General features: G+C 38.2%; 1 protein-coding gene across 2 annotated transcripts; it reads left to right on the forward strand.

The window, feature by feature from the left end:
* Positions 1 to 1,115: 1,115 nt before the first annotated feature.
* Positions 1,116 to 8,713, forward strand: LOC113108177 (inhibin beta B chain). 2 transcript variants are annotated; one of them, XM_026271034.1, is made up of 3 exons: positions 1,116 to 1,606; positions 1,711 to 2,034; positions 6,448 to 8,713. In XM_026271034.1, the coding sequence occupies exons 2-3, from the start codon at positions 1,797 to 1,799 to the stop codon at positions 7,227 to 7,229; spliced, it is 1,020 nt and encodes a 339-aa protein (XP_026126819.1). In that variant the 5' UTR covers positions 1,116 to 1,606; positions 1,711 to 1,796; the 3' UTR covers positions 7,230 to 8,713. The 2 variants fall into 2 exon arrangements, with proteins under 2 accessions (XP_026126819.1, XP_026126818.1); XM_026271033.1 differs by having other exon boundaries at positions 1,116 to 2,034.
* The last annotated feature ends 15,891 nt before the right edge of the window (positions 8,714 to 24,604 follow it).

A 24,604-nucleotide genomic window follows, 5' to 3' on the forward strand; every position in this document is an offset into this window, starting at 1 on the left:
CTTACCCAGTCTGTTTAACGCTGCAGAGAGGCAGCATAAATGCACAAGAACTACAATTGCAAAAAAAAAAAAAAAAAATAACGTTTTAAATCTTTTTATTTATTTTAATTAGGCTACAAAAACCATTAAAATATTAAGTTGTATATTATAATTAAATATAGACTTAACATTCATGATGATATATATGAATACTACAGATTTTATAAGACACAATTATTAAAGACTTTCCATGTGAAAAAAATCGCAAAATTAAAATGTGCCACTCAAGATACATGTGCTCATAGAAGATGCCCAGAAAATGTAACGTGTATTTATTTTGTTGAAGCGATAGAGGGCGTCAGATCACTTCAGAAAAAAAGTCGCCAATGCACTCCTCCTATCCGCAGTAAAAAAAAAAAAAAAAGAGTCGATTAATAGCCTACTGCAGGGGTTCTCAACCCTCTCCATGAAGTAGCCCCAGGGCTGCACGTTTTGTGTGTGTCTCTATATCTGACACACCCACTTCAGGTCTTGCAGTCTCCAATAATGAGCTGATGAGTTGAATAAGGTGTGATAAATGAGGGAGACATACAAAATGTGCAGGACAGGGGTACTCCAGGACAGGTTTGAGAACCAGTGGTGAAATATACTGGCAAACAAAGCGACACTTGAGAGAATTTCTTAAAACAAGTCGCAAAAGCGCCTGCATTATTGTATTAATCATTACAGAAACCGGTCTGAAATGAGTGACTATGAAACCATAAACGTTTTGCTTTGTACGTTAAATAATAATGATAATAATATCTTGATGTGTAAACTAACGTTAAAACAAGTACTGGCAATTGATATTATGCCTCAATGTTTTATTATGCTTCTTGAAAGAAACCGATTTCTGTTGTGTTATGAAAGCCCCGCAGTCTTATGTTTTCACAATGAAAAAAGTTGATGTTAAATGTCTCTTACGTGTCACACACAGATCCAGCGGTCATGCTCGCTCGCTCCCTTTTTTTTTTTTTTTTTTTGGACTGATGCGGCTCTGTGAGCGTAACCTGTTTAGCACATAATCTCTCACTCGCAGTTGGTCGAGCGTCCCACGTGGTTTGAAGTATAAAAAAGTTTCAGCGCGAGGTGCTTTAGTGTCGTGATTACACGAGAGAAAAGACCCAAGGACAACATCTCTCCCGAGGCTGAAGACATATACGCGAGAACATACACCATTCACAACACTATTACTGAGAGAAGAGGAGCACGAGCTATTGATATCCGGTGGAAAGACAAAGAGTCACATTTTGTCTTCAAACAAGAAAGGTTTTTCTTGACTACACTGACCTTTAAAGGAATAACTCACAAGATTAGTAACCGGTTTGTTTTGACTCTTCACGCGCGTCCATTTGTCAGTTCCCTTGGAGATGCGGAGACTTTTCGCGCTTTTAACTAGCGTCAATAAAGACTGACGGTTTCGCGACTAGCCCTCATTATTACTCAATGTGTTTACTGGGCGATAAAACACACACTTTCTGTGAACGTCTCACAAAAGTGACCGCGAGCATGATGGTGAATGGGCATCTGTCTAAGGAGGTTGTTGGAAGTACAACTCTGTCCTGTTTATAGGTCAAATTGTTTTACGGTAGGGATTCATGAACTGATTTGTTTGTTGTATGGACACGTTATTTAAGAAAATGAGTATTCCCATCCTCTCTGTAACCTGTTTAATGGCTTGCATACTCTCAGTTCAGTGTAGTCTGGGAGCTGAGACTGTGTCTCAGGAGTCTCAGTGTGCCTCTTGTGGACTCGGGCATCCGGATGATTCGGGCCGAATGGACACAGACTTTCTGGAGGCGGTTAAAAGGCACATATTGAACCGACTGCAGATGAGAGAGAGACCAAATATCACTCATCCCATTCCCAAAGCTGCCATGGTAACGGCGCTTCGCAAACTTCACGCGGGTAAAGTTCGAGAGGACGGGAGGGTTGAAATTCCCAACTTTGATGGACACGCTGCCCACAACGAGGTGCAAGAAGAAACGTCGGAAATAATCAGTTTTGCCGAGTCAGGTGTGTACAAGATCGACAATATTCCATCTTCCAGAAATGTTGACAATCTATTAGTTAACTTAAAATAATTATATTTAAGCATGTTTTATATTTTGCAACATCTGCATAATGTCACTACAGCTGAGCATAATTAAGCATACAAGTACAAATTATCAACTGAAATTTATGGAGTAAATTTATTTTTTTGGGTGTTTGTTCATTTATCACAAAACATGTTTGGAATACACAAGATGTACAAATATTACAAGTCAAATACATAATTTACTGGTCAGAAAGCCTACTTTGTTTCCAAACTATTAGCAATAGTGTCAGTAAACAATGACTACATTGTGTACTTTAGTAAGCTGTGACATTTAGTGGGGTCAGTTCCGATACCTATTGAGATGCCTACTGCCTTCATAAGCAGCATCCGAACAGAGAGGGGACTTCATAAATCAGTGGTTTGATAAACTTCACATATTTTCCAGTTCCATCTTTTGCATTATTTATGAGTGTGTGTGTATATATATATATATATATATATATATATATATATATATATATATATATTTAGATCTGATGACATCAATAAGGATTGATCAATGTTTTTTTCTGCAAATGTAATACAGTAAATTACAGTACAGAATATTAAGTTGGTCTTTAAGGGTTAATGAGACCTACATCCTTGATCTGATATTTTATGTAACTGGAGCAATTAGAACAAATCATCCCCTCTTAACATATAATTAGATATGCTGACAGAAAATAAGTAATTTGTCAAATTATGACCTTTGCTAGGTGGCTGTTGAGGTAATTAAAATCCTAAAACTTCCCAGGGAACGCCAAGATAGCATAAAAAACTGGCAATCAAAGTATTACAGATAATTTGTTAATAAGAGGGCAAGAACATTATCATGCCTTTTAACAGACAATTCAGCCATAAAATATTTTGTTAAAACCAATAAAAACGAATGCCTTTTATTATTTTTTTTAAAGTACACATTTCTTTGAAGTGATTACAGTTTTTCCATGGTCATGAACAAACTGGAAATATGAGGTCTAAAAAATTTAATATAATCAATGTACATTAAATGTTTTATATATATATATATATATATATATATATATATATATATATATATATATTATAAATACAATACAATACTTATGCAGCAACCCTGAATGCTGGAGTAAGTCATGAAAATTCATTGGTCAAAAAGGATGGGAACTGATGAAACTCTGGGTTTCATTTGAATAACCAGTTCATCAATTATAAATCTATGGTGCAGTTCAATTTGCAGGAGAATGTATGGAAATAAACACTGATAACATTCTGAACCTTTTTAATGATGTCATTAAGCCATCAATGTAAGTTTCTAGAATATGGTAATGCAGATTAAGATATTAATATGTGCTAATAAGCAACTAGCTACCAGTGAATAGTGTTCCTTAATCCAGTTTTGTATATAGACAATCATAATCTATCAGAATTATCAGGAAGGACAGAGGAAAAGCAGATATGCCAACATTATAATTGCTTTTTTTTTTTTTTTTATAGAATTTTCCAATATCTCAGTTTGACACATTTAAGCTTGTAAAACTGGCTTCTTTATCTTCCAGTCTCACACACTGTGCAGCACAATTAGCTTGGACATTATCCGAACTTCTTGCTCCAATAAGAAGGATCTGAGCGCACGCATGACAGTGCAACAAAAGAAGGCAATTATTGAGAGAGTACTGTGCGTTCTTGCTAAACCCAATATGTCAACATTGGGAACAAAAACAACAAAAGAAAACAAAAGAAATCACTCAGAATAATGCATGAGACATTTGAGTCGTTGTGGGTGACGGAGAGGCTGGGGTGGGGGCATGGCCTTCTTATATCCTACTCTGAAAATGCATTTCAAATATCAAAGCTCGACCAGGCCTCTTTGCAGTGTCCCCTTTTATTCACCACACCTTTGAACCAGTGAGCAGCAGTGCATCATGATACTGGCTCTCTGGACCCCCATCTGCCTCAAGGCCAGCTGGCCCTAACCCCTCAAGTGAAGGCCGCCAGCCAGGGTATAGCATTAGGACAACCCTAGATCCATTCTGCTGAGGTACAAAAAGAGGAATTTGTGAAGTATGCAATGTGCAAATCACTGCAGCAGCAGGCATTTGGGTTGCCTCATGTGTTGCATGCTCTTCCCTGCTGTTATATGGTATGACCGCAAGCCAGAAGGTGGCTCCTATCTGGCTCCATGCTTTAGGAGAGCAATGAGAAGAGGGCTGCCAAGGTACAGGACAGGATGGCTGCCAATTTTAGGTCTCTATTGACACTGTCCTATGGGCCATTTCAGAAGTATTTGGTGTCCCGTAGCCACAGGAGCGGAGCGGTAGATGCTCGCTTCTCATTTGTCAGTGTAACCATTCTGACTCCTTGAACTCTTCTGGACCAGTTCAGCACGGGGGTATTAAGACTTCATTATTAGACATTATTCGGCATGACACAGTGTCCATAAGGTCAAAGAGCCAAACTGAATCTTTGAAAATGGAAATCTTTGTTTTTTTGACATTCGATCCAAGCAAGGAAATTAGACCCTGTGGTGCTAACTGATTGGCAGACAGTCAAAATCTAATCAGGCAGCAGGCCATGGTCTTGATCTTATTGATCTTCAACAAGCAGTTCACATTAAGCATTTAAAGCATGAGAGCAATCTACAGAAACAAAGCTAACGCCCATTTTGTCAAAAGTGCATTTGCCCATGCTCTATTTGACAGGACAACAAAATAAAAATTTCAGCAAACTAAAAATACCTACGGTATGCATAGCTAAAATGAATATTTGTCAAGTTGCATACCTTTGCACAGAGATGATAAAAGTTAAACAGCCAGAGGGAACCACAGGATGCAGTAGAAGCAAGCAAGGTAAACAAACTCAAAATAGTCAAATATAAAATCTTATACGTTTTTGAAGTGTTCCACAAATCATTTGTTTCTATGCAAATATGTTGAAACAATTCAAATGTAGAAAAATGTTGATATTTATGGGGATAAAGTATCCCACCACACTGACAACATCCCTGTTCACACAGCCTTGGAAAAATGCAGAGTGGACAAAGCCTTGTTTGACTAGATCCACTTTAAGCAGGAGTTGTTGAGACAGGTTCTGAAACACTTGAGCACATGGCCATACAAGTATATTTGTATCCAGGGGGCATATAAAGGCAGGTACCGAGGTAAAATTGTGGAGTAATCAGTTTAGTGAATGTGTTCCCTATCATCATAGGACATACTTGTTCACACCTGACACCTCTCCAAGGCTTGATTCTCCGTCACTGATGAATTCTGACTGTGTGTGTGCACTGTGGGATATAAAGGGCCGGGTTCCCAGCAAAATGAGTCTTGACAGCCTTGTTAAAAAGAAACAGCACTGCTTGTCACCAACATATGCATTTGAATGATGGTCTTAACTAGATATCTTAACTAGCTTAACCTGAATTTTCTTTTTTTTTGTTTAAAAAAACCCTCACCTGAAAAAATCAGCTAATAATATTATACAGCTAGAATAACTATAACAACATTTTGAAAGCTGATAGCATACTGTATGATGCAGATATTTACTGGTTGATTTGTAGCTTTTTAACATGCTTTCAAGTCTTTTCAATCCGGAGAGAGTGCATATGTGACTACTACTGTATGTGAGTTCAGGCTGTCAACTGAAGAAGCCACCCTTTGTAGCAAGTTGTTGACATTAAACCAAACTAATCTGTTGGCAAACATGGTTTTACTGTTTCAAACCCTGCCAATATTAAACAGCTCTGGCATTCCAATCAGGATTACAGTGAATGTGATTCATGTGCAACTTGAGTCACAAGTGAATTTCAAATTTTCTGGGTGGTCAAAAAATAATTACAGTCAAATTACAACAACAACAACAACAACAACAAAAAAAAACTCTGTATCTTGGACTTTCTAAATACAATTCGCTACACAGTTGCATTCAGAAACTGGCCAGTGTGATGTCAATGCCTCATCATGTGTCTAATTTTAAGGGCACACGCTCAATGCTAGGCTGTGCCACAGCAGTCTCCTAATACCTCTTGCAATGCATTGTGTTGTCAGTCTTTCGGCTCCAGAAGCTCTGGGTTTTCACAGTACTCCCTGTGAACTCAATGAACCCCCTGGGGTAAGGCCCACATCCGACCCCCCATCCTTCCACCCGGCCCAACATCTTCAGCCCAAACTATGAGTCCAACTGGACTTGGGCCCAGAACTGTGGCATCTAGTCTATCTTGAAAAGTTAAGTGGTTTATGTCAACGAATGTGGCCAAGGAGAGGTAGTCAACAGCAGAATCACGACCTGTTTGGGCTGAGAAAAGACATAAACAAGCTTCTTTTGTAAGAAAGAGTCGCTACTTGAGAATTAACAAACTTGTTTGTTTTTTACAGACGATGTGACTCCATCAAAGTCCAGCCTCTATTTCCTGATTTCAAATGAGGGGAATCAGAACCTGTATGTGTTGCAAGCAAACCTGTGGCTATACTTCAAGCTGTTGCCAGGTACTCAGGAAAAAGGACTGCGGCGAAAGGTGACAGTGAGGGTGCGCTCCTATGAGCCTGGCGGGCAGAATGTGCACTGGCCCATGATGGAAAAGCGTGTGGAGTTGAAACGCAGTGGCTGGCACACCTTTCCCGTGTCCGAAGCCGTGCGGGAAATGCTTGCAAAAGGGGGTCGTCGACAAGACCTCGACATTCACTGTGAGGGCTGCGAGGCTGCCAACGTTCTGCCCATCCTGGTGGACCCAAGTGATCCCTCACACCGTCCATTCCTGGTGGTCCGTGCCCAGCAGACAGACAGCAAGCACCGCATCCGAAAGCGAGGCCTGGAGTGCGACGGCACCAATGGCGGTTTGTGCTGCCGACAACAGTTTTACATTGACTTCCGGCTAATTGGCTGGAACGACTGGATCATCGCGCCAGCAGGGTACTACGGGAACTACTGTGAAGGCAGCTGCCCAGCTTACATGGCAGGTGTTCCAGGCTCTGCCTCATCATTTCACACAGCAGTAGTTAACCAGTACCGCATGAGAGGCATCAGTCCTGGTTCGGTCAACTCCTGCTGCATACCCACCAAACTCAGCACCATGTCCATGCTCTACTTTGATGACGAGTACAACATCGTCAAGCGTGATGTGCCTAACATGATCGTGGAGGAGTGTGGCTGTGCCTGAGAAAAAGCCATGTTAAGACATAACACGAAAGCAGTGACAGTCATATTTATGGTCTTTTTGAACCCCATACATATAGATTGTTAATATTTGTGCACTCACAAAGTACAATCACACACACGTTTGTGTGTGTGTGTGCATCAAGCAGTAGATCATCAGATGTATGACAGGTGGGTCCTTCTAATCAACAAAAAGGCTTTGGGGTGATAAGGGAAAGGGATCACCAAATGGTTTATCTCTAGTTTGCCATTTCTAGACTTAAAAAAAATGGCCCAATACTTTCCTCTCCAACAGCAAAAATTAGACAAACTGGTGTCACCCTTTTGACCCTTTGTACAAGCACTGACATATCTCCTACTTCAGAACACCAGCACTTCAACAGCTAAAGACAATATGACAAATCATTCTAGCTGATATGGAGATTTCCAAATCAGCGCATGTCATCTTCCCTGTCGATCCCAGAGGCATTCCCACAGCAATGACTCTAGTTGTCAGCGGCATTGCTAAATCTCTGTTGTGAGGCTTCTACTCAAACTGTAAGCACCTCTGGACAAGAACATCTTGAAACTAAAACCACTTCTGCCGTTCTACTAATAATATGTGCACATCCTGACTGCAGCAGACTGCATAACTAAATCTTGAGGTCTAACCGGTACAGCGCAAACTTCACCGCTTCCTTCATCTGCACACTTCAGTGGCTGACAACGCTTGCAGCAGTGTTTGTTCCGCGGAGCTGCTTCCATTCTGTCCAGCTGGTTTACAGGGAGTACAGCACTTGCGAAAACTCTCGAAATGCACAATTTAAAGCACTTGCATATTGCAAAGCCTTCAAAAGGGTACATAGAGGTGGACCTACCCTTGCCCTTAGTCCTTTTAATATAAAGTGCCGCACGAACTATGCAATGTATAATAATCCTGACCTATGTCAAACAAACTGAATTCTTCTTTCTGCTTGTCTTTAACTCTTTATCAATACTTGAAATGTGGTCTTTCGCTTGCTTTCCAAAGCGGATGATTGTTACGATGTTTGCACTGAAAAGTTGCGGAATTAGTAAAAAAAAAAACAAAAAAACAACTGCCATCGAAAATGTTATTTTTGTAGTAAAACTGAATTTTGTGAAAAATGTATTGTACCTAATTAATTGTACCAAAGAGGCCAATATTTTAGCTATTATAATAAGGTGGCAAGGCCATTCCAATATTTGTAAAATACTTATTCATACTTCTCAAGAGGCCTAATAATCAGGGTACAACATTATGGATTCCATTTGTAGCTCTGTCTAATTTTTTTATACTATGTACAGCAAACCGATGAAACACAATCTCTTCCTGTCTTTAATATTCCAGTCTTCTATTTAATAAGAGTTATTTCTTAGCTTGTTACAAAGTCATTTAGGTAAACAGATGTCATCTCTGTACAGATTATGTCAAATAAAAATATTCTTTCTTAAATATTTTGTAACTTTAAAATAAATTCTTACTTTGCATCCCTGTGAACAAGTTGCTTTTCTAAAAAGTGTCAAAACTATAACACATTGTTTACTGCCAGTCCCACTCTTGCATGCATTTAAAAGAATATACAATTTATGGTCACACTTTATTTAAAGGTCCAATTCCCATTATTAACTTAGACTTTTGCCTCAATGAACTGCTAATTTGCTGCTTATTAATAGTTAGTTCTTAAATTTGAGTATTGTGTAGGATTAGGTATATAGAATGTGGTCATGCAGAATATGTGCTTTACAAGTACTAATAAATAGCCAATATGTTAATAACAGACATGCTAATAAGCAATTTGTTCATAGTGAGAATTGGTCCCTATACTAAAGTTTTACCCAATTTTTTGTTTTTTTTAAGTTAGTCTGTGTATGATTACAAGACAGAGGAAGCAATCTTGTAACCGCTGCAGTTCTATGCAGTGTTCTGCAAAGCTTGCAAAAGTGCTTGGTTAAGACAATGAGATGAACACAATACCTGCAACCTCACACAGAGATATCGATCGACAAGATGAGAATATATATATACACACACTAGGTAACAAGCTGAACATAAATTTAATGACTGTGCTCCATGGTTTCAATATTTGTCATTCTTAGTACATTCTTGGCTCGGAGGCAAGAGGGCTCTCACTGCAAACATGTAGGCACAGAGACCAATTATATCAGAGTGGGTCCCCTGGAATCACTATCAAAATGTACCTCCTTTTCTGAGCCCTGGAGGTATAGATCCAAAATGCTAAGATCCCTTAGGCAAACAGAGAGAGCTAGGCCAGCGCACCTACCAACGGTTGGGGCGTTTTCTGCCGAATCCTAGTGCAAGCCTAGCAAAACAAGTGCTTTCCAAAACATACCACATAACACAGATAATTACCTGAAGTGTTCCTGTCTTGCATCTGTCAAGAAAGGCAGATAAAGTGGTGTGAAAAATGACATGTTTGTAGACGTCTTCTTCAAATGACAGCACAAGAATGATATGAGTCAGAAGTGACACCCACGTGTAACAAAAATAACTATTCCGGTTTTACTTTCTTAGTTATTCAGTTTGGTTTGTGTATATATGTATTTGTTTGTGTAGGCAGGTGTAGGGGTGTGAGAAACGTACGAGACTTTGGAAAGAAAGTCTCTACAAGGTAGAGAGCTACAGACAGAGCTGTCTTGTCATGTAGCGGAGTGTTAACGGTGCCGACATGACTGCTGGAATGTTAATGACACCATAGCGACGCTCCAGGCAAACTTGTGAAGCCACACACAAGTTAAGAAAACACCTCAAACCATCTTACATGACAAAACGCATACAATTCAATCTATACACACCATCTGAGGTTAACAGGTGTCTTTATTGTGAATAAATCGAATGTATTAGACACACACTTGGCATAATTCGTTATTAAAATGGCAATTATTATAGGCAAGAATTGCTTATAATTTCATAAACCCACATGTGGTTCTACTTGGTTCACATTCACCTGACATATATGCTGTTCAGGTGCAGTGATATAACGCAGCATCTGAAAATATTCCCCAGCAACTCTGCAACTACATATGCCTTGTCCAAATACCCACACTTGCGGTCTTGGCCACTTGAGAGCGTGTGCACACGACAGGAAGTAAGTGCGCAAGACTGTCCCAGATCTTAAAAACGCCAAAGTGCAGTGCCCTTCATGCACACTAAATCCACACTATCTTGAAAACCTCTCCGGAGTGGTATTCAAGGCTTATTGTATCCGATCATGCATCTTGATGTGGAAATAAATCATGAGACTTTTTCCCAAGATCTCGTGAGAGAACAACTCAACTGAACTGTTTAAAAAACGCAATTGTTTAACTCTAGGGGAGTTGGAAAATGAGCCTATTTTTTTTTTTTTTTTTAACTGAGTGTTCATTTAAATGCTAGTGTATTTTTTTATATACTTTTAATTATTCTTCAAATTTGAAAAACATGCTATTTATTACAAAAAAAAAAAAGCATTTAGACTTTTAATGCATGTGAGACGAAAAGTATGCAGGCCTGAGAGAATCTAAACAAAACTAAAACTGATTATTCTTCCCCCTTTTTACATCAAGTTTAAATGCTGCTTGAAATTTCAACCCTAGAATTGACCTGCACAAGGCCTGTGAACTCTCAGAGGGGGATTACAGGCCCGGGTAAAAAGACTTGGGAATGTGAAAGCATGCTTGAGTGGCCCAATGAGCAGAAAGTTCATTAACCTGGCAATCGTCCAACGTCTGCACACCTAAGCAATTACAGAAAAAAAAAAAAAAAAACACACTAAATAGATTTTTGATTTGTCCTTTAAAGCTCAAGCCTGAATCTAAAATGGATAATTAAACAAAAAGTTCATTCCCAATCATCACGGTCGAAGGAAACGCATTTAACTCCACAGGGAAACAACCTAAGGTTTGTCACTCTCCACTTCCCTCCTCCCCTCCGCATTGACCTCTTGACTCCTTGAGCACCAGAGTACATTCAAGCTCACAAAGCTTCCATTTGTGCCGTGGTTCTACCTAGTAATGGCTGGGGGACCAGGGATCAACGAGGGTCACCACTATATGGAAACCTAGGAGAGAGTCGCCACTGTGAACGAGCTGATATTACAGTGTAAGGCATGAAAAGGGCACACAGTCAATCACCCCTTACCCTCTGTCTGGCAACCAAAACTCATTTCATATCCATCACAGCCAAACAGTATGTTGACATTGGCTTTGCTCTGGCCATTGGCTGAGCTACACGAGGCTGCTTTGTGGCAGCATTCTGAAGGATGGGATTATTTTAACCTTTGGAGAACGGAAGAAAGACAGAAAGAAGACTTGTACTTGGGGAGTAATTCCCCGCGCGTACGCCACAGTTAAAAGAGCCAAGAGCAAACAGCTGGCCTTTTGTTCAGCCAGGCAGAGTTTCTCCTTGCATTCATGTGACGTGGTGCATGCAAGGACTGAAACCGCTGATGGTGATAGTGACAATGATGAGCACAAGTGAAACTGCAGCACGGCTCTGCCTTCAAGTTCACAGACAAAAGCCTGTGACTCTCTGATCTCACAACACAAGGAAAATATGGGGATAAATAAGGGCATATTTGGATCGCCGAGAACACTGTGTGTTTGTATGAGGGGGATTTCCATTGGAGGGGATTTCAGGTGTGGTTGTACATTCATCGCAGGCCTTTTTAAAGAGTCATCATGCCTGCGTGGCTCATCACGGCTGACTGATGGCTCATTATTTAGCAGGTGCCTCATTGTTTTCCATTGTTCGGCTTTGGGGAAATTTTATGATTCGTTCAAAACAGCGATCCTGAGTGTGGGTGTCTCAAGATGCTGCCGTCTCCATCACGTATTGAAGAAAGAAGACCTTTGTGAGGAGAAACTGTCGGAAGAGGCATGTAAGAGAGAAGGGCAGTGGAAAGAGTAGCGGAATGTCGCTCTTGGGTGACACACCTATTGGTTAAAAGGAAGCTAGAAACAAAGACACAAAGACAGAAGGCAACCTGATCAGATGAAAAGATACACACAGGCTTGACATGCTCTTCTATGCTAATGAATGTGGACCGAGTCAACATACAAGATACACACTGAGGGAATGTTCCATATGGAAGGGAATATTAGGCACTGTGGCATTAAAATGTATCCATAAATAGACATATATATAAGCCTGGATATTTGACAGAACTAAACTAAATGAATCCCTGAATTTTTGGCTGAACCGCTCACATAGGAGAGGTTACAGTGCCTCCAATATTATTCTACAGTATGTTGCATTGTACACAGGACTGCATGAATTTCAGTACTAATTTGTCAAGCCTGTGCGCCATTATAAAACGCAATTCTATAGACACAGTTAGCAACAAGGTCCTGCCCACTCCTAGGGATATGATTAACCATGGCTGCCATAGTTACACATGGGGCAATCACTTCAAATGCACTTTTTAAATGTCTCTTTACTCAGTTAATATACTAAAAATAATATATATATATATATGCACGCACACACATACATACATAGATTTTATATCGATCTATCTTTGAAGTGTGAAAAATTGAAACAGGTTTTCAGGCTGTTTTTCATTGTGAAAAGCAAAATTTGTTTGATATTTCATTACTTGGTAAAATATAGGATGTTAAAAGACCTACATTTTAAATATTGCCAGTAGTTCATGTGTTTGCAAATTGTATCAATAAATAAAACACATCTAAACATAGCAGAAAAGTCTTGCACTGTTTTGATGAATCTGAAATGTTTTTGACAGCACCCAACTTACATTTTATGGCTATATCTGTAAATGTTCGGATTCCATGCATGTATTTATTTTTTTGCATGGAAACAACCGACAAACCAAAAACCAACGAACTTCAGTGACTTCACTGACCGAGCATGAGGGTGAATACGAATGCACATCAAAAAGACGGAACGCAATAATTCCAAATGCATTATTGATTTAGCTAAGGAATTAGTTATTAGACTCTACATTTGCAATGTAATGAAAATAACTAAGATATGAAATAACATGCTTTTCTTGGTTGCTGCTTTAAATAATCAGCAATAATCATTAGTTGTGTCCCTAACAGCAAGGCATCAGCAAACTCCTATCGTGACTGTTGACATGTAGGAAGCACGAGGAACATTTTCTGCCAGTTGGATATTTGAAAAATGTTAAAAGAATGCTTATTTTCTTGCCATTATCGGATTGATTCAACACACAAAACGATAAAACCCAAAAAATGTTTATTGGACAGGAACGAGTGACCCAAGGACAGCACAACATTAAAGAACAGAGAGCTGGACCTCTGCCGGACTAGATACCCATCAGACTTTGGGCTTTCCCTTGGGGTACAACATAAGTCAAAGGCTACAGTTATCACCGGATTAAAAATAAATTTCACAGAGTGCTGAGTCAAAGAGGGAATGAGTACCACACACAGTTTGCGGTTCTCTGATGCCTCTGATGATGATGCCTTGGCTCGAGATACCATCTTAAGTTTTTCCACTCTCAAAGGCTGCTCTATTTGAGATTGGAAGCTTGCCCGTAATCTACCACCAGACAAGTCAACCCAACAAAAGCCTCTGTTTTAATATGGATCCCATTGTGTGATTTAATGTAAATACTTTGATTGATGACATTTCAGGTGCATACTGAACATTCCAGCGTCCTGTGCCAGAACCACACCACAGGTAACTATTTAATGGGGGGAAAACAGAAACAGGAATGTTGTGAAGAGGGCAGACAGTACATGCAACAAAACAAGAGAACAGTTTCTATTTAGGAAATGTTTACCTTTGGATGTTACATTCTTGTTCGTTGTGCAGCCTGTCCCAGTTTATTCATTAATAAGGAAAGGCATAATGACACAGTGATTCAGATTGTTTTCTTCTCACTCTACAGCAACCAAAGCTCAACAATTGCCAAAGCTCAAAACCCCCTTACAAAGCACATGTCGATGTTTAATGCTGTTTTTTCCAATTCCACAATGATGACATGATCCGTTTGCCCAAAAAAGGTGGCACTGGGCGTGGATTGCTCAAGTGCGCCTGACTGAGGTAATGACCATGGATTTCACACATCTTACCTAATGCACTTAAGCACTGAATAATCCCACAGTTATCTCAGTCACTTCCTCATGTTGACCACAGTTATCAGCTGATGTGAGGGCCAGCGTTCAGGCGGCCGAGTACCAGGCCAGAGTAAAGATTAGATTGGGAAGTTGGACAGCTGTTTGCATCCTGAGAGCCAATGAGAAAAATATGCAGTGTGTGCTTTGAAAGCAGTAGGCCTTTTCCGGTCCTATCTGTGCTGACACATAGACACTCTCAGAAAAAGCATACAGCACCTTCAAATGCTAAGTTACGCTGCTGTAATGTGTGTGAGTGTGAGAGGAGCCAGACATGTTATCTATCTGATGCAATGTTATCTTAAGGGTGGAGTGAATCTCTGGGATATTTGGATTGCAGGCAGGGAAACCTCTAGAATGTTATAGGCATGTCTCCTTTTAAAAATAGCTACTGCAATAACTCCATACATTCATGCTTTTGCATGAGAATGTCTTTTAAATTATAATTCAGAATTCCTCAATTTAAATTATGGTAGTACAATGAATGCATTTTTTCATTCAAATTTGAATGTAAGCGGGGAGAGCAATTAAAATCAATTGAAATGCAAAGAAAATCATATTCAATTGCAATTTGAAACTAGAAATGGAAAACTGAAGACATATTTTGAATGTTGGTTTAACGAAGCCTTGTTTAAAAGCACTGAAGCAATAGTTTGGATGGATGGATGGATGGATAAAGGTAGGGGGGAGGATGAATGAATGGATGGATGGATGTTGGATGAATGTTTAGATGGATGGGTGGCTGGATGGATGTATAGATGGATGAATGGAAGGAGAGAGGGTGGAATGAATGGATTGAGGGAGGGAAGGAGGGATGAATGGATGGAATAACAAAGGAAAAAAAGAGAATTCAAACTCATGGATTGAAACAGAGCCAGTTCTTCAAAGTGAAATTTTGCACAACCTTGTGTATTAAAATATGTCATTAATGTTGTTATTTACTGATTTTACAAATGACATAAAAGTGTATAATAAGGATTTATTATTATTATTATTATTATTATTATTATTATTATTATTATTATTATTATTATTATTATTATAGTGAATGGTCACCCAGATCCAGAGCAATTTACTAAACAAATATAAATGTCCAAAATCTAATCTTTAGCTTCTGGCCAAATCATCATATAGCAAAAAAAAAAAAAAAAAAGCATGTAAAAGTGAGTTTGTATCCACTGATACTATATATACCTCTCCGTTTTGCTTTCTGAATCCAGTCACTCAGACCGTGATAGGAAACCTCTGAGTGAATGAGTCTGTCTCACAGAGAAGGGTGGAGTACTCGTCACAACAGATGTTCAGCTGTCCAGTTGTAAACATGAAGACTCTGGCAACAACAACGGAGATAAGGGAAGGAATGGAGCTTTCCACAAAGTCCCATGACTCACCAGCAGGATTTACTCATCAGTGCGCCAGCAGACATAGAGGGAGCCTGTGAAGAACTCTAACCACTAACTGACCACAGTGACCAAGACACTGGATGTATGCCTTCATTACTGCTTACTTGGAAGATTATATCATGGTATCCTTGAGTTTGGAACTTGTCGTGGCATCTTTTTACTTTTAGTAAATGAACAGGAAGATGAACAGAACAAATGCAGATACTCTGCTCTAGGATGGAATGTCAGGTTTACTACAGGGATAAATCATACTTAGGAACATTAAGACACAAGTAAACGAAGCAAAATTTTTCTGAAATAATTCTCGCAGACATCTTCATGAAAATATGGACAACCTAACAAGACGTAAAACCAAGATTCCAGACAAAAATTATGACGAAAGAGGCACTGGCTACTAAAATAAAACATTTTGGAGCCATATTTATTTATTTAGTAGAAAAAAATGATAAAATCACTCAAGGGGTGATGGATGAATGTTTTGAATACATTATATATATATATATATATATATATATATATATATATATATATATATATATCATAATATTGTTATCACTCTAGTAATTTTCATTGTGTTTGTGCCATAGAAATAACACTTTTATATAAGAATATTTCTGTATTTCTGTTTTAAATATGCATTTTTTTTTACGTAGGCTACACAATGCTACACACAGTAAAAGATGGTTGTAAAAGAAAAATATTTTTGGAGTACTGTTTTCTGCTTTCACATTTAATTCAATGTTACTTGCTGTTTCTTTGAAATTATTTGTCTAATTTACTATCAATTTCTGATATAAAACCATTTCTATACGCATTGTTTTTCAGCATATGAACAACCCATGTAAAGCTTTTGCAAAATAAAGAAAACTACTCTCTGCGGTTTCGTTTTCCTTTCCAAAAACTTTGGAACGTGTCACAATGAACCATAATTTTGCTAATTTTTCCTTTTGTTTCATTAATCTGTCAATATGATTTAAGTGAAATATATTTAGTATATATGCCTTTATTCCTTTTTATGTAAGCCTATAGTTTTTCTGTTTTCTCCATTCACAGAAGCGCTGTAGGTGCGTTTGATCTGTTAAATTCATCTCACACTATCCTCAGATAAACTCGAAGTGTGGTGCATTGCCATTGCGACTGACCTATGATGAGTTCACAGCTGAGCGATATTTCACTCGTTGGCTTTAGCATCACATTTGCATAGGACGTTCTACTGGAATTCGTGATTGGTTGACAGCAAATTTCAAATATTAAATGGAACGATAAAATAACGTTTTTAACCAGTTAATGGCCATTTCAAATTTGGAAAAATTCATTTCAGTAATTCAACTCAAATTGTGAAACTCATGTATTAAATAAATTCAATGCACAAAGACTGAAGTAGTTAAAAGTCTTTGGTTCATTTAATTGTGATTATTTTGGCTCACATTTAACAAAAACCCACCGATTTTAATTTAAATTACTGCCTCAATTCAGCGTGGCATGGAGGTGATCAGTTTGTGGCACTGCTGAGATGGTATGGAAGGTTTCTTTTACAGTGGCCTTCAGCTCATGTGCATTTTTTGGTCTCTTGTTTCTCATTTTCCTCTTGACAATAGCCCATAGATTCTCTCTGGGGTTCAGGTCTGGTGAGTTTGCTGGTCAGTCAAGCACACTAATGGTCATTTAACCAACTTTTGGTGCTTTTGGCAGTGTGGGCAGGTCCCAAATCCTGCTGGAAAATGAAATCAGCATCTTCAAAAAGCTGGTCAGCAGAAGGAAGCAAGAAGTGCTCCAAAATTTCTTGGTAAACAGGTGCAGTCACTTTGGTTTTCAAAAAACACAGTGGACCAACACCAGCAGATGACATTGCACCCCAAATCATCACAGACTGTGGAAACTTAACACTGGACTTCAAGCAACTTGGCTATGAGCTTCTCCACTCTTCCTCCAGACTCTAGGACCTTGGTTTCGAACTTAAATACAATACTTGCTCTCATCTGAAAAGAGGACTTTGGACCACTGGGCAACAGTCCGGTTCTTCTTCTCCTTACCCCAGGTAAGACGCCTCAGGAGTGGCTTAAAGAGGAATACGACAACTGTAGCCAAATTCCTTGGAACGTCTGTATGCCTTGACCCCAGCCTCAGTTAATTCCTTGTGAAGTTCACTCAAATTCTTGAATCAATTTTGCTTGACAATCCTCATAATGCTGCGGTTCTCTGGGTTGGTTGTGCATCTTTTTCTTCCACACTTTTACTAAACTTTCTGTTAACATGCTTGGATACAGCACTCTGTGAACAGTCAGCTTCTGTGGCAATGGATGTTTGTGGATGTTTGTGGCTTACCCTCCTTGTGAAGGGTGTCAATGATTGTCTTCTGAACAACTGTCAGATCAGCAGTCTTCCCCATGATTGTGTAGCCTAGTGATTCAAACTGAGAGACCATTTTGAAAGCTCGGAAAACCTTTGCAGGTGTTTTGAGTTGATTAGCTGATTGGCATGTCACCATATGCTAATTTGTTGAAATAGTGAATTGGTGGGTTTTTGTTAAATGTGAGCCAAAATCATCACAATTAAAATAACCAAAGACCTAAACTACTTCAGTATGTGTGCACTGAATTTATTTAATAAACGAGTTTCACAATTTTAATTGAATTACTGAAATAAATGAACTTTTTCATGACATTCTAATTTATTGAGATGCACCTGTATATTGTTATTCCCAATATATAAATATATATTCACATATATCTTATATAACTTCAAATAAGATACCTTAACACTCCACTGTCTAATTGATAATTTGGGATGCACCAGTATCAGCCCAATACTGAGCTCCTGTACTCGTTCGTACTCATTACAATGAGCGAGCTTGTCGAGTGAATATACCTTTCATCACTGGAAAGTTTGTAGTTCGGTCAAATTTGTCAAATAAGTAAGTAAAACAATGCACAAGTTACTTAACAGTAGGGAGGGGGAGAGAGAGAGCACTCACACTTCTGTTATGTGATCTTTGATTTTCACTCACTTAGCGCGTGCATCATTTGGATTAAAACTAAATCATACAAATATGACCATTTATAGGGGCATTCACTATAAACAATTTATTTTCAACCTTAGGCATACATGACTTTCCAGCAAAATTGAATCTAGCAGCCTGTGTGAAATGCGCTAGGCTGTAACGGCCTGTTACTACTTGTCCTTCTCATTCTGCACCAGTACAGATACATGCACGCGTTTCGCGTGTTTTGCTTGCTTGAGTGTTTCTGTATTATAGGAGTGGCTTTGGAATATAAATCACAACACGTTTCAGAAAAAAAAAATATATAAATAAATATGCGACTTTTTGTGAAAATATCACAGTTAGGAGATTTGTAATGAATGGTTCCCTGTATCATTACAGCAAAGCATGTGATTCCAGCACTAAGCCGCTGCATTGGAGCAGCCTTAATGCTATTAAATTAAAGATGATGAACCATAGAGCAAAAAAGTTAAAAATATAAATAAAAAAGATATACAAAGTAACAAAACCTTGTAACATACATTTTACTGGGCAAAACTAAGTGTGAAATTAACCGAAGGATATGCAGTCAATGAAAAATTTATCAGAGACCATTTTTACTATAGTGGGTGCAGGACACTATAATTCATTTATGTAAATGAGGATAGCAAAATAAACTTAACTGTGACAAATTATACCCAAAAATTATTCATACAGTAGACTACCAGTAAAACTGATACAAATTTGGGACCAAAAAATATTAATACAGAGTCTGGTAAAAAAAAAAAAGAAAAATTAAGTACAGGTTTGCATGAACCTGGATGACAGTATGCCCAGGAGTCTACAGGCAGTCATTAAGGCTAAGGGTTGCCCAACTAAAGGGGAGGTCACACTGGACTTTAAACATGTGGAATTATTTCGGACGCCACTGCAAATATGGTCTCTCCTCAATTATCACAACATGGATTAATATGTGCTTGTACTGTGTCTTTTGCGACAGCGTCGAAAGCATCTTATTATATTGTACTCTCTGTATCTCTCTCTTTATGAATATATACACCCTAAGCAATAAAAAACTACAAAACGTCTTCATTCAAATGTACCATCTGTTCCTGTTTCCACTGACACTGCGACATTGTGACACAGATGTGTTTGTAAAATGAAATTAAATCATGAGTAATTTATAGCTTGTAATATGAAATGTTATTTCTTAATAAAACTTTCGCATGTGAAGTTTACCTCAGTTAAATACGTAAAAATAAATAGACAATATTTTTCCCCGCCATTACAAACATTCTCTCGCGCACCCCCGGTGGTCACCCAGTCTGGGAACCACTGTTCTAAACTTTAGAGAATAAACTGTGATGATGTGAAAAAAAGATTGAAGGTAATACGTTTTGGTTTGACTGTATCCATTTCATAAATGAAGTTAACCAGCTAAACTTATACATACTCTTTTGGTTTCTGTACCCAATATTAAAAATGTTTACAAATGCAATAAAATATTGGTATCGGTTCTCTGTGTCAGAAAGTACCAAAAATAAAACTATCGATACCACGCAAGTCCTGGAAAAAGTGATATCGGTGCATCACTATTGATAATATTAGAACATTGTCCTACCCAAAACCTATGGTTTAGTCAATATTTCGCCACTCAAACTAACAAAAATGTTAACGTACCAGAGAGCCAGTCTGCACATTAAACTAATAACATATTAACATCAAAACAGCTCCATAATCTTTTTGACTTAAGTCATCATTGTACACAATGCTCATCAAACCTCTAGCACTTACAAAAACTTCTAGCTTGTTTACTTATATGATGAGGGTCTTTAAAGGAGAAAGTGAAGGCTGGAATTTGCTCCAGCACCTGAAGATTAGCTCAGCATTCCTCAGTGGGGCTGATGCCGGAATGGTGCAGCCATTCTGCCCTGATCCGTAAAAAAAAAAAAAAAAAGGCACAGACAGGACCCCGTTCCTGCTGTTGCATGTTCACTTCAGGTATGGTGAAGGGCAGAGCATACGGCACTTCTCGGGGTCAAGGCCCCTGTGTGCATTTGACTAATCTCTTGGTATGAGTGATTCCATCAGTCAAGAAGGCAGCCGTCTGGGCCGACTGCACAGTGCATTTCATTAAAGGGCTTATACAAGCTTGTGGTGGGAATGCCGAATGCTTTCACCCGCTTATGAAGATTTTCCTTGCTACTTTAAATACGTTTGTTTGATTTCTCTGAGGTCACATTCCTTTGAAATTCTTCAGTAAGTCCATTTCGTAGCAAAGAATGTCGGCTATGAAAGGATGCTGTTTTCTGGCTCTAAACAATGGCATGAATGAAGAGATTAAATGAATCTTGTTTATTTCCAATGAACTGTGTAAACATTACCTGCTGTGTTAACCCTTTACTGCACCACAAAGTAATCAATACTTCAAGAACTCTTTGACATTTTTGTGCATAATATAAAGTTCAAAAGAACACCATTTATTTGAAATATATATTTTTCGTAACTATTTTCACTTTTGATCAATTTAATGCCTTCTCGCTGAATAAATGTAGTTGTTAGTTAGTTAGTTAGTTAGTTAGTTGTCTTCATCTGGCTGTCTTCACTACTTTCAAGTTAAATCAGCATCAGTGGCTGAATGTGTAGACAATTTCCAGGGCCAAGGTCTAGATATATCAGACAAATAAATAAACACAGAACAGACCCTCCACAGCTGATGTCAGACAGGGCACTTCCTCTGTAAACGTCTCTCCATTTCATCCCTCCTCACTAACTGTTACTGTCTCCCAACAGCAAACCATAACTCAGCCGAACCAAAAACACAATTAGAAGATAAGACACACTCAGTATCAGATCTATATCAAAGTGTGACATACATTCTAAGACCATGAAAGAGTAATGACACAATACCATAACAACAATCAATGACATGATAGCAAGCCTTCGTCAGATTTGCCATGACATTATAACACAGGTATGCATACAAATTCTGCAAAAACAAACCATACGCAAAACTTCCTTCATAGGACTGTTGATAATATCTAACTTAGGCCAGACTTTTACAGCCAGAAATGAATTGATTCTCCAAATTCCAAATCCTTTTAAATATAAAACAACTTCCTTCTGAGCAGAAATCAGTGCGGGAGAAATATTTGCTGAAAACAGATGTAAAAGCATTAGTAGACTTCTGTGTCTGTATCTTTAGGTCAAACTGCAACTGACAATCAATATCAGTCAATACACAGTGCTCAGGATTCCCAGAAGCCTTCCGTTACAATCCCTTACACTTCACTGACTCAGAAAACATAGCCATAATTGATAGATTCTGCTTTTCTTGGTTATGAGGGTGTCCCATCTGTGTCAAACAGTGCTTTTCTGTCAAATGAGTGGAAAGGGAGGGCAAGCCAGGACCAAACAAAGAGCAATTTAGGTACAACACAAGATGGCGTGGGTAAAACCACATGTACACAAACCTAAATGTGAGCTTGTGTAGAAAGAAAAGTGCAACTGAAGAGAAAGCCTGTGAGGTTTGGTAAATTGAATGTGTTGGGGGGGGGGGGGGGGTTGAATTGAACACCGGTCCTAAAAGGCCATCCTTCAGAGGCTGGAGTGTGCTGCGAGGGGAATACCAAGCTCTGTGAACAATGACTGCAGGTCAGGGTCAGCTCGGCCAGGCTTTCAGAGTGGTCCACACCAGTGTAGAGGGGAACAGAGACCGCCAAGGCAGACTGAATAATAGCTCTGACCTGAAACGACAGCACTTCTAAGAGAAATGACATTCAGTCATCTATTGCGCTACGAAATCGATGAACTTTATTGTTCGGCACAAACAACAAAGAATAAATATAGGCTATTTGTCTCCCATATTTATCAAATTATATACTTGATATAGGCTACTAAAACCAAATTGCGCAGCCAGCAGAATTGAAAAAAATAATGACTGTTACCAAACAGGTTTTTTCAAGCACGCTACCTAACTGTCATCGACTGAATAAAGTAGTAGAAAGAATGAATTTATTTCTTAGAACTGATTGTGTCAGATAGCATTTTGGATGAACTACCAAATATGCAGGATAAAAAAAGAAAAAAAGACATGAGAGCACCAGGAAGTTCAACCAGATCATTAACACAAAAAACAAAGACATCTTTTCACAGGTGCTGGAATGCTGTAATCCACTGTGCTGTTTTAATGTTAATCGTTTTCTGTCATTTACCTACTGCGTATCGATTTACAAGGAAATATATACAATTACATAATTGTTCCACACAGTGTTCTATTTCAGAGTAGCAAAATGTATATTAATAGTTCAAATAAAGCTCTATATGATGAGAAAACTCTCACATTTTATTGGTGTTTATAAATATATAAGTGAGATTGGAGCTAGTAATAACGCTTTATTTTAAAACCATGTTAATATATGACATCATGGTACGATTTAATTGCGTATTTTTTTGTTTATATGTATATTTTTTTTTATGTAAACATCAGACATGTTTGTTGTCCAAAATAATAGTCTTATTGTTCATGTTTGTTGCCGTTTTATGAATTGTTGCTTAAAAGACTATAGTAATAAACTGTTTTGACAGATTCCCCCATATAGTGTGACAGTATGCCTCCTTTGGGATTGATCAGTTTACACAGCACACTGTCTGTAAGGGATGTTTGTAACAACTTAATAGAAATGTTCCTTCTTTCCCCCCAACCCTGTCCAGCTCTCTCTTTCCTCCTCTCTCACTGTAAACACATGCTTGAGCGACGCTCCCTTTAATTTGTTCAGCCCCAAACTCTTTGAACGGATGAGAGACCCTTGAGCCTAGCTTTATATTTACTCTTCCGAAAAAAAAAAACTTCGTATTTATATGCAGGCCCCTTTATCGTCAATTTTTTTTTACGCTTGTGGTTTCTCCTCAAAGCCTCTGCAGAGATCCAAGAGCTGTAAAGCTTGTTCTTAATTACAGTAATTGCTTTGCAACATTAAAAGCTTATGGTCTCTTCAGCAATAAGAAAAAATGTATTGTTAGAAGTACCTTTTGATCTTGACACTTTTAAAAAACCAGAGCCTCTCTAACGTTGACAAAAGAGTCACTGTTAGGCCTCTCTCTGGAATGACAGCAAACCAGAATGAGAGGACTTGAGTGCATCAGTGTGGGATAGTGTAAGTTTCTCTTCCTGTTTGGATGAGGTTTAGATGATGGATGCCAAAATAATTAGGCGCTGAAGAAACAAACAAAATTACAATTGATCCTTGTTTTATCTTATAAAACGGCAGTGTCTCGCATTATATGGGAAACTTCTCACACAGAAGTGTGCTTTCAGCTAGAGATTCTTAAAATAACCTTTTGTTTTTAGAATCTTTAACAGAGTAAGAACCTTTGACATTTTAATAAACCTTTTCCACAATACAGAATGCTTTTAAAAACCTTTTATTTAAGAAACTATATATTTATATGAAATGTAATTGAATTTTAAATACCTAAATTCCACTTCTGCAACAAATATCCCCAACTTCAATTAGATGGCATATGAGGTGGATTGTCTTAAAAACTAAAGTTATCAACTAAAGGCATTGTATCAAAAATTTACAAATGCATAACAGCTATAAGCATTAGTGATAAAAAGAAAATTAGACTAAAACTTGTAAATTATAAACCATGTCTGCATCTATTAAAGGAAGCAAATAACAATAAAAAGAATAATAATAATAAATGCGATTTAACTAATTTTATAATGGATCAAATCAACAAGAACATTTCAGAAACTGGTACATTCAAACATGTTGTCTGGTCCTATAAGGAAATAATATAATTTTGGGAAAATATACTGAAGTTTTGTATATTTGTATATTGAACACCATGGCACAAAACGAGAACAAAACAAAGATGCAAATAATTTGT

This window comes from Carassius auratus, chromosome 9 (assembly GCF_003368295.1).
Source record: "Carassius auratus strain Wakin chromosome 9, ASM336829v1, whole genome shotgun sequence".
Taxonomy (NCBI): Eukaryota; Metazoa; Chordata; class Actinopteri; order Cypriniformes; family Cyprinidae; genus Carassius; species Carassius auratus.

What these genes read in the sequence shown, in the direction of transcription:
- LOC113108177 (XM_026271033.1), top strand. Translation starts at nt 1,638, where the DNA reads ATGGACACGTTATTTAAGAAAATGAGTATTCCCATCCTCTCTGTAACC. An exon ending in AATCAGTTTTGCCGAGTCAG is followed by an intron (nt 2,035 to 6,447) that starts GTGTGTACAAGA and finishes TGTTTTTTACAG; the next exon opens with ACGATGTGACTCCATCAAAG.